The sequence below is a fragment of the Notolepis coatsorum genome (assembly GCF_963971535.1).
Source record: "Notolepis coatsorum genome assembly, chromosome: 17".
Lineage (NCBI taxonomy): Eukaryota > Metazoa > Chordata > Actinopteri > Aulopiformes > Paralepididae > Notolepis > Notolepis coatsorum.
In genome coordinates this window covers 31,956,649-31,967,210 of record NC_140181.1, presented here as the reverse complement: position 1 = coordinate 31,967,210, position 10,562 = coordinate 31,956,649, and the positions used below count along the sequence as shown (strand labels likewise).

The 10,562-nt window shown below is 44.8% G+C and overlaps 1 protein-coding gene across 1 annotated transcript in view; it reads right to left on the bottom strand.

The window, feature by feature from the left end:
* Positions 1 to 2,751: 2,751 nt before the first annotated feature.
* Positions 2,752 to 10,562, bottom strand: part of usp11 (ubiquitin specific peptidase 11) — a 94,900-nt gene continuing 87,089 nt past the window's right edge. The window contains exons 18-21 of the mRNA XM_084332582.1: positions 7,834 to 7,983; positions 5,780 to 5,895; positions 4,563 to 4,651; positions 2,752 to 3,307 (exon numbers count right to left, since the gene is read on the bottom strand). Of these exons, the coding sequence (XP_084188708.1) occupies positions 3,131 to 3,307; positions 4,563 to 4,651; positions 5,780 to 5,895; positions 7,834 to 7,983 (532 nt within the window). The 3' untranslated portion in view covers positions 2,752 to 3,130. The remainder of the gene's footprint in view (positions 3,308 to 4,562; positions 4,652 to 5,779; positions 5,896 to 7,833; positions 7,984 to 10,562) is intronic.

Here is a 10,562-nt window from a genome sequence, read left to right as displayed (position 1 = left end):
GTTCTTTGGTGAAGTGGCCCTTTAACAGACCCAATGTGGAGAACATATATCTAATATCATAAAAACCACTGTTTAAAGATAGAATCTGTAAAAACCCTCAAACAGCGACTACCACGCAAAAGAGCCACACTTGTTTAAATGTTTTTGTTTTGGTTTGATGTATGGGCTGGAGTTTAGTAACTTATTGTACTATGAATTTCTCCAGACTTCCCTTGGTAGAGCCTGAGATGTGGCCAGCAGTGGCCACCGCTCCTCCCCTCTCCCCCACTCATCACTCATTGATTAGAGGTTGTTGTTTGATGGCGTTACAGATTCAACTTTTGACACTGATGGTAAATCGGCTTGGGGTTTGGTGTGGAGTCTGTGTCCTGTTAGTTCAGGTCAATCCTAATGCTTTAGACTTTAGAGATCAGTGTAGGGCAGCGGGCAAGTGGTGGTTTCAGAGGAAACAAACGAGACGTTCAGCAAGGCTCCTCTCACCCTGCCTGAGTATCTGTTCATTACACCCCCCTCTCTCTCTCTCTCTCTCCTTCCCTCCCTCCCTCAGGATGAACCTCACAAGTAGTTCCTCCCCTGCTCACCTTGCCTCTCTCCTTGTCCTGTTTGCACTGGCACTTCAGCTAGCTTGGCTTCAATGAGGGGGAACGCTGTCAGCTATTTTAGCTTCTATCCTCAGCCTACTGACTCAGCACCAACGCCCTGCCTGAGTACAGCTCCTTGTGGCTACTTGGCTACTTGAACTCTGGTTACATGCTATGTTGGTAATACTAGAATTTGAGCTTTTCTACTGTTGACATTTTTGTCTCAGATGTGAGCTACAATTTTGAGAAGTGAACACACTAAGAAAGTTCTAGAATTCTGAAAAGAAAATCCCCAAAAGCTGTAGGAGGGTTAATGAGTGGTAGAGGGGAGGAGTCAAGCGGTACAAGGGGGGTTAATGAGTGGTAGAGGGGAGGAGTCAAGCAGGAGGAGGGTTAATGAGTGGTAGAGGGGAGGAGTCAAGCGGTACAAGGGTTAATGAGTGGTAGAGGGGAGGAGTGTTAATGAGTGGTAGAGGGTAGGAGTCAAGCAGTATGAGAAGGGTTAATGAGTGGTAGAGGGGAGGAGTCAAGCGGTATGAGAAGGGTTAATGAGTGGTAGAGGGGAGGAGTCAAGCGGTAGGAGAAGGGTTAATGAGTGGTAGAGGGGAGGAGTCAAGCAGTACAAGGAGGGTTAATGAGTGGTAGAGGGGAGGAGTCAAGAGGTAGGAGGAGGGTTAATGAGTGGTAGAGGGGAGGAGTCAAGAGGTAGGAGGGTTAATGAGTGGTAGAGGGGAGGAGTCAAGCGGTACAAGGGTTAATGAGTGGTAGAGGGGAGGAGTGTTAATGAGTGGTAGAGGGTAGGAGTCAAGCAGTAGGAGAAGGGTTAATGAGTGGTAGAGGGGAGGAGTCAAGCGGTAGGAGAAGGGTTAATGAGTGGTAGAGGGGAGGAGTCAAGAGGTAGGAGGAGGGTTAACACTTTCTGCGCCAAAAACGCTTTACAGCTATATTGGCCGCCATGTGCATTCTGCCAATAACGCTGTCCAGCGATTTTGAGATCAATATAAAATTTTTTCGCCATGGCATTCATAATTCATATATACACCCGCAACGCTGCAGCTGGACCCTATAGGCTCAATACCGCCGCATGGTGGATGGTCGGGCGAGTTACACTCGCCTACAGGATATGGCTGATGTGCGTCGATTAAACTCATCCGGCCGTCACATATCGTTGCAAGACTCCCGACAGACACAATGTACATAATGGATCGCTTTCTAAACTTAATAATCGATATGATTTCGGCGTTTATTGCGACATACAAACCGGAAATGGACCTAGGCGATCGGCGTCGTATACTTGGGATCTTTCACCGCCAGTCTCCTTGACCCACGGTAAGAGGAATATAACGTTATTTTCAACCCAATTGTGAGTTTCCTTGTGAGCAAACCGATCTGATCAATATATCACCCAACCTACATAAAGCATTTACTGATGATTGGGGAATTACAAACGCCCCCCCCCCCCCCCCCCCCCCCTTTCCTCCGCGCATGATGAAGCATAACGTATACCGATCATATACAGTTGCATTTTTTAATATAGCGTGTATGGGGGGGGGGAAACGGCAATCGATAATCTATATATGCGTTTAGGCCTATAACTCACGTTCTAGGAATTACTGCAGAAAACGATAAAAACACTTATATTCTAGAAGGTATTTTTGTATGAATGTATGAATGAAAAAATATAACGTTCCCACATCCTGAACGATAGATAATCGATGTTGAATGGGCCATAGTAATGTCAATATAGCAATACAATTTTAAAAGTTATAGCCCTGCAAAGAAGGTGAGCCACTCCATAGACTTATAGCGCTGGCAGACTGGGTACAATGATGGGTACAATGGCTGGCAAGGAATGTGTTAATGAGTGGTAGAGGGGAGGAGTCAAGAGGTAGGAGGGTTAATGAGTGGTAGAGGGGAGGAGTCAAGAGGTAGGATGAGGGTTAATGAGTGGTAGAGGGGAGGAGTCAAGCGGTAGGAGGAGGGTTAATGAGTGGTAGAGGGGCCGGGTCAAGCAGTAGGAGGGTTAATGAGTGGTAGATGGGCGGAGTCAAGAGGTAGGAGGAGGGTTAATGAGTGGTAGAGGGGAGGAGTCAAGCGTTAGGAGGAGGGTTAATGAGTGGTAGAGGGGCCGGGTCAAGCAGTAGGAGGGTTGATGAGTGGTAGAGGGGAGGAGTCAAGAGGTAGGAGGAGGGTTAATGAGTGGTAGAGGGGAGGAGTCAAGCGGTAGGAGGAGGGTTAATGAGTGGTAGAGGGGCCGGGTCAAGCAGTAGGAGGGTTGATGAGTGGTAGAGGGGAGGAGTCAAGAGGTAGGAGGAGGGTTAATGAGTGGTAGAGGGGAGGAGTCAAGCAGTAGGAGGAGGAGGTTGTGAGGTTCAGTCCTGATTCCCTTCCAACCACAGACTGAGGTTTCAAGTGTTCCTGGAATAGGATATAAAATTATGAAAAATTTACAAAAAGAAAAACAACCCAAGGCCCAAAGGCTCCTCTCGATGGAAGAGAAAATAATAACAAACAAAACAAATTAAAAACAAACAAATCTGCTGATTCATTCAGTCCGTTTCCACGGTGACGCAGGAAGCAGCTCCCTGCTCCGAGCTGTCGTTACTACAGGAAGTGATGTCGTTAGCAGGCTGGGCTGAAGAGGCCGAGCCTGCGGAGGGGGCGGGCAGAGTCGGTTGTCGGATTTTGTCTTGTCGTTGATAAAACAAGAGATAGGCAGCGTTGGTCTGGAGAGAAGAGAGGAGAGATAATGTGAGAAAGAGAGGAGAGGAAAGATCATGTGAGGAGAAGGAAAGAGGAGAGGAGAGATTGTGTGGGGAGAAGGAGAGAGGAGAGATCATGTGGGGAGAAGGAGAGAGGAGAGGAGAGATCATGTGAGGAGAAGGAGAGGAGAGGAGGAGAGATCATGTGGGGAGAAGGAGAGAGGAGAGGAGAGATCGTGTGAGGAGGAGAGAGAAGGAGAGAGGAGAGGAGAGATTGTGTGGGGAGAAGGAGAGAGGAGAGATCGTGTGGGGAGAAGGAGAGAGGAGAGATCATGTGGGGAGAAGGAGAGAGGAGAGATCATGTGGGGAGAAGGAGAGAGGAGAGATCATGTGGGGAGAAGGAGAGATCATGTGGGGAGAAGGAGAGAGGAGAGATCATGTGGGGAGAAGGAGAGAGGAGAGGAGAGATCGTGTGAGAAGGAGAGAGGAGAGAGAAGGAGAGAGGAGAGATCATGTGGGGAGAAGGAGAGATCATGTGGGGAGAAGGAGAGAGGAGAGATCATGTGGGGAGAAGGAGAGAGGAGAGGAGAGATCGTGTGAGGAGAAGGAGAGAGGAGGAGAGAGAAGGAGAGAGGAGAGATCATGTGAGAAAGAGAGGAGGAAAGATCATGTGAGAAGGAGAGGAAAGATCATGTGAGAAGGAGAGAGGAGAGATCATGTGAGAAGGAGAGGAGAGATCATGTGAGAAGGAGAGAGGAGAGATCATGTGAGGAGGAGAGATCATATGGGGAGAAGGAGAGATCATGTGAGGAGAGCAGAGATCATGTGAGGAGAGGAGAGGAGAGATCATGTGAGAAGGAGAGCAGAGATCATGTGAGGAGGAGAGGAGAGATTGTGTGAGGAGGAAGAGGATCACGTAAGGAGGAGAGATAATGTGAGAAGGAGAGGATAGGCACCAAGAGGACAAGAGAGGAGACAAGAGGAGAGGATAGGCACCAAGAGGACAAGAGAGGAGACAAGAGGAGAGGATAGGCACCAAGAGGACAAGAAATGAAAGGACAGGAGACGAGAGGAGGAGGGAATTTAAGAAACAACAGAGACCATGGATTTGGATAATTGTATAAAAGTGTGCAGTCTGTTTCCAGAGGAAGCATTGCTACAACTGAACCAAGCTGTGTTCCTGGCTTCTTAGTGCTGGTTTAAGTCTACAACAAGTTTACAACTGTAGCTTTAATAAAAATATGTTCCTAGTATTACTAGATTTCCATCCAATACTCACCACGATATGTTCCTCTTTGGCATACGTCACCGTGTTGTCATCAAAGTAATACCACTGGCCATTGTCCTTGTTCCGTGCATAGCTGGTATCTATAGGACAGACGAGACAACACAGCTCTCCTTCATCCTCATAACATTTGATTTCCATTTGGATGACATGCATGTAATGTATGGAAGTGAATGAGGAGCGTGACACCTGGAAGGAATAGTGGTGTTGACAGCGGACGACAGGGACAGCGGTGGTCACTAGTTTACTTCGATAACTATAGATAGAGGTAAGACTGGTGATTTTGAAGTTCTACTTAAGTGAAATATCCCTTTAGAAAGGGAAACCCAGCCTAAAATATAATTCACACATGGAATCTCTAATACTGTACAGCTCAGTTTCGATTTGTGAATATGAAAAAGTCTCTCCAGAGAGACAAGACTAGTGATTATGTCAAGAGATAAACTCTGGAGCTGCTCCATAGTGAATAGTGCAACAACTCCTAGGACATGACGACAGTAAGTAACCATGGTGATTTAACTCCTAGGACACACTACTGATTCTATATGGGTACAATTTCTGATTCAGAGCCTGTTCGGTCTTTGTCATTTGTTTTATTCTGTCGAGTTACAAGGAAATAAAGTCCAGGCTGACAATAATCAGAATGATTCTTCAAACTAAATGCATAACTAGCAGGAGAATACAAACTAAATGCTTAACTACCAGGAGAACACAAACTAAATGCTTAACTACCAGGAGAACACAAACTAAATGCTTAACTACCAGGAGAATACAAACTAAATGCTTAACTACCAGGAGAATACAAACTAAATGCTTAACTACCAGGAGAATACAAACTAAATGCTTAACTACCAGGAGAATACAAACTAAATGCTTAACTACCAGAAGAATACAAACTAAATGCTTAACTACCAGGAGAATACAAACTAAATGCTTAACTACCAGGAGAATACAAACTAAATGCTTAACTACCAGGAGAACACAAACTAAATGCTTAACTACCAGGAGAATACAAACTAAATGCTTAACTACCAGGAGAATACAAACTAAATGCTTAACTAGCAGGAGAACACAAACTAAATGCTTAACTACCAGGAGAACACAAACTAAATGATTAACTACCAGGAGAACACAAACTAAATGCTTAACTAGCAGGAGAACACAGAACCACCGCAGAGACAGGAGCTGGGAGACAAACACACGTGTCTTACAATGTCCATCTCTAAGTCCTCCGTAGTGATTGGACACAGCAATGAGGTCATATCGGCTTGGAGGCTCCCTGTTGGTCAGGCTCTTCCTCAGCAGACACGCAGAGAAGTCGAGGTCCCTGTACACATAAACAGTTTTAAATCACAGTTCAATGTCTCAACACTGGTCTATTATTATGAGATTATGACTATTTGGGTTTGACAACTAGAGGTTTGATTCTGTTTAATTTGGCGTTAGCCACCCATAACCCAAACAACCTTAAAAGGTAGAATATGTAATATCGTCAAACAGTGACCTCTAGGCAAAAGATGACAACATGGTACTGCGCTTAGTTTACAGTTTTTGTCTGATGTGTGGATTGGATTTCAGTAGGGTTATGGGGGAGGGGTTGATACAGCTGGCCACACTTCAGGCTCTGCCAAGAGAAGTCTGGAGAAATTCACACTATAATAAGTTACTAAACTCCAACCCACATGTTGGGCTCTTTTGCCTAGAGGTCCCTGTTTGACGGTGTTACAGTTTTTTTTTGATCCACTTTTTCTCCCATTTTCTATATTTTCTCCCATCCCAATTTCGTATCATCCAATTCAACCCTCCCCTGTCACGAACGCTGTTTCTTGCCTCCCACAAGCCGGCTGCAGTGAGGACTAAGTCATACATAGCACAAGTCCCCTCCGGTACTTGAGGTAACAGCAGTCGCATCTTTTCACCTGCGCAGCTCGACCTCTCAGTGTCGAGGAGTAACGCGTGGGAGGCTCACGCTGCCCCCGACACTTCCTGATTCTACTGCGCAGGCGCACCAACCGACTTGTAGGAGTCGCTTGTTCACAACGTTCGATCCCCACCCTTCAGTTTTTCCCTCCCCGTAATACGGCCAATGTGTATTACTGCGGACGACCAGCCAAACTGAAAAACAATGTGGAGAGCTGGATTCGAACACGCGAATCCTAGCGTCTCCACACTGGTGGCGAGTGCCTTAGACCACTACACCACCTAGCCGCCCGACGGTGTTACAGTTTAACTCATTCCCCACCAACGACGAGTATACTCGTTATTGGCCCCCAATCGAATAACACCAACAACGAGTATACTCATTTGATCGTTATTTCTTTTATTCGCTATTTATAGGCAATGTGTCTGAGATCGCAAAGGTGCAATACCGCCGCCTGGTGGTATGCGGCCGATGTTGCACTTCCTTTGAGACTGTATCTCTCTGTGCGTCGATGAGTCATCCGGGCGGAGTTTTCGAGTAACGTGGATCAATAGCTTCACTCGATCGCATTGAATAGTCTTCGGGGCGCCCGATTCATTATGCTGTGGGGGGTTATGTCGTGGCCCAAATGGACATAAGATCTAGCAGATGGCAATCAAATAATTGGAATATTCTTTTTGGAATCTCATCGGCCACAGGTAAGAGCAATTTAACGTAAATTTCAGCTTGGTTGTGCATTGTTTTCATAGCCATCGCCCTGATCAGCGTATGCTGTTGTACTAACGAATGCCGGTATTGACAATCAATTAATCAGAAACAACCCCCCCCCCCTTTCATGCATGCATGATGGAACATATACCGATCATATGCATTTGAATTTTTTATTGTAGCGTGTATAGGGACGAAATGCCAATGGATTAAGTATAATATGCGTCACGGCCTATTACTAGCCTCCCAGGAATTACCCTAAACCGCTCTAAAACCATACTTATATTCACCACGGTATAAAACAGGAATGTATGGATGGAAAAAATATTCCTTTTTTACATCTTGAACGATAGATAACTATAATATTTAAATAGTTATAGCCCTGCAAACAAGGTGAGCGACTCCATAGGTTTAATGCGTTGGCAGCACATAGTCATATCCCGTTCCCAACGTGGCGGTCAATGAGTTAAAGGACTATAAAAGGTGAATGTCATCCATTTTAAGAATTTACATATATGTTCTTCCTGTGCGCCAGGACAGTTCATGCAGTATTTGTGAACACACAGCTAGAAATCAGAAAGAGACCTCTCCAATCTGTGATATAACTGGGATGTCAAAAACACCACCTCTACCTACCTCAGTGGGAAGTCGACGATGCTGTCAAGCTTCTCTCTAGAGAACTTGGTGTAGGAGAACCTCTTGAGATGGATGATGAGGACCTCTGGCAGAGACCACAGATCCAGCTTCTTAGTGGCCAGCTGATGTTTCTTACACAGAGGACAATACCTGCAGGAGAGAGAGAGAGAGAGAGACACACACACACACACACACACACACACACACACACACACACACACACACACACACACACACACACACACACACACACACACACACACACACACACACACACACACACACACACACACACACACACACACACACACACACACACACACACACACACACACACACACACACACACACACACACACACACACACACAATGTAATTACCTCATGTGCATTCAAACAGACTGTATACAACAGGCTACATACACGTGTCTTTTTAGAGCTGCTGTGTGATAGTTCTTGTAAAGTCTGAGAGTGACTGTGTTTACATTAGAGTCCGACCGGTACTGGCCGGTAACAATAGCGGTAACATATTGTCCAGTGTTAAGGGATATATGGGTTGGGCTCTAGTTTCTAGCTGTGGTTCAAACAGGTTTTCAGTGTTGTCATAGCAACAGCAGGGGTCAGGATTAGCACCAAAACCAAGCATCTGTTGAGTCTGTAAGTAAGCTAATAGCTTACTAAAAATCCAAACTATCCTTTTAATGTGAGGACATTTTAGCCGATCCTCACTTTTGAAATAAACCCATTTAAGGCTAAGGGGTTATAGGCTAATGGTTAGGCATTAGCACAACCGTCGCATGTTGCAACACATTTTACAGCCGTCTGTCGGTGTCACGCTGTGTTATTGTCCATCAACCAACACATCGGTTGAAAGCTAAAATGGCCGCTGTTTGATTGACACACCGCTTGAAAGTTTATGTGCTTCCAATCTCGTGTTATAAGACCAAACAGCCAACGAGGGTCAGTTTTGAAAAAGCGACCACCTCCGGTTTCGCCTCTCAATGACTGGACAAATCACCACTGACACTGAAAAGAACTGACCGTTTGTGTAGCCAATGAAATTCTGAAAAGAATGACATCTTACTTGAGTTGGTTTTCTGAGACCGAAAAGCAGTAAAAGCGTACCATACACAAGAGAATGAACGTGCGCTTGTCTCTACAGAGCGCAAATTGCGCTAATCTGTTGTTGAGCTGATCTGTTGTTGTGTGAGAAGGGGGTGGGGGTGGTGTATGTCAGGGGTTCCCAAACTTTTCAGGCCGCGACCCCCAAATAACGGTGTCAGAGATACGCGACCCCCACTATTATAGGAGGTAAAAAAAAAAATTAAAAAAAAAAAAGATTATAATTTCTTTTTCAATATTTTTTTCTAAATTTGAAATGTATGGTTGAAACATGCAAAAGTTCAAACGCACACACACTAATAAGCATTGGAGGCTTTTAACCAGGGCCGGACTGGGGAAATCATTCAGGCCAGGAAATATAGTCAGGCCACTTTTTAAGCAGGGGGTCCCCCACCAGGACATTTTTTGTTACAAAGACTTCATTTCCTGCATTCTGGTGCAGGAATTTTTTTATTTGTACCCTTTAAATGCCAGTGTTTGTGATGGCATCACAAATTATTGTTAAAAAACAGGCTAGCATATGTATGATTAGCAACAACACTGATTTTGATGGATTTTAGTAATGTCAGATTGAAAAAAATACAATCTTTTATTCAACTTCAGCCCTGATCATAACACCACATATTCATTTTATAATTCTAACCCTTTAAATGCAAGTGTGTGTGATGGCATATATATGCAATATATCAAATGCAAAGTAGATTTTTCTGGGGGGGATTATTACAGGCTAGCATGTGTCAATGATTAGCAACAACAGTGATTTTGTTAGATTTTTAGTTTTTTGTAAGGGTCCCGCCTCCACCAATCACATGCGGCTCCCTTTGTGTGTGTGTGAGAGCAAGAGAGTGAGAGAGATAGTTAGTTCTCCAACTTGTGTGAGTTGCAGTGATCTCCTGGTTGTTCCCCACCTAGGTTATCTAACTATTGCGCTGCTGCAACTAGAAACACTGGCCTGGCCTTTTTTTTTTTTTATATCTGGTGAAACCTCTGTAACTCTATTACAGTAGCACTCAGTGATTCTTCCTGTTGTGGAAGAACATTCAGAATGTCTCCTTTCAAAAGAGGCCAGCCGTGTGCATCCGCTACAAATGGTTCCAGAATAGTGTCCAATTTACTTTCATTATGCAATCGACAGGCGTTTTATGCAAAATTTGCAGGACTGTTAAGAGGTTAAAGGGGAACTCCAACATTTTGGGAAATTTGCTTATTTAACATCTTCCCTGGAGTTAGACAAGAAGATACATACCTTTTTTGTCTCTGTGCATGCATTTTAGCTTTGGGAATAAACGCTCCGTTAGCATAGCTTAGCTTCATCACTGGAAGTGAGGCAGGACAGTAGCCTTACAGTGCCTTACAGTGTATTGCAAGGTCTGACATTGACCAAACTTGATATGCATGACCTTGGTGGGCTCTAGGTCAACTCCTGAAAAGGGGGTCAATGTCAGACTTTGCAATCAAAAGTTAGGGGGCTAATAACCCTTGCCATAATTTCAGTGCGCCCCCTAACTTTTGATTGCAAGGTCTGACATTGACCCCCTTTTCAGGAGTTGACCTAGAGCCCACCAAGGTCATGCATATCAAATTTGGTCAATGTCAGACCTTGCAATA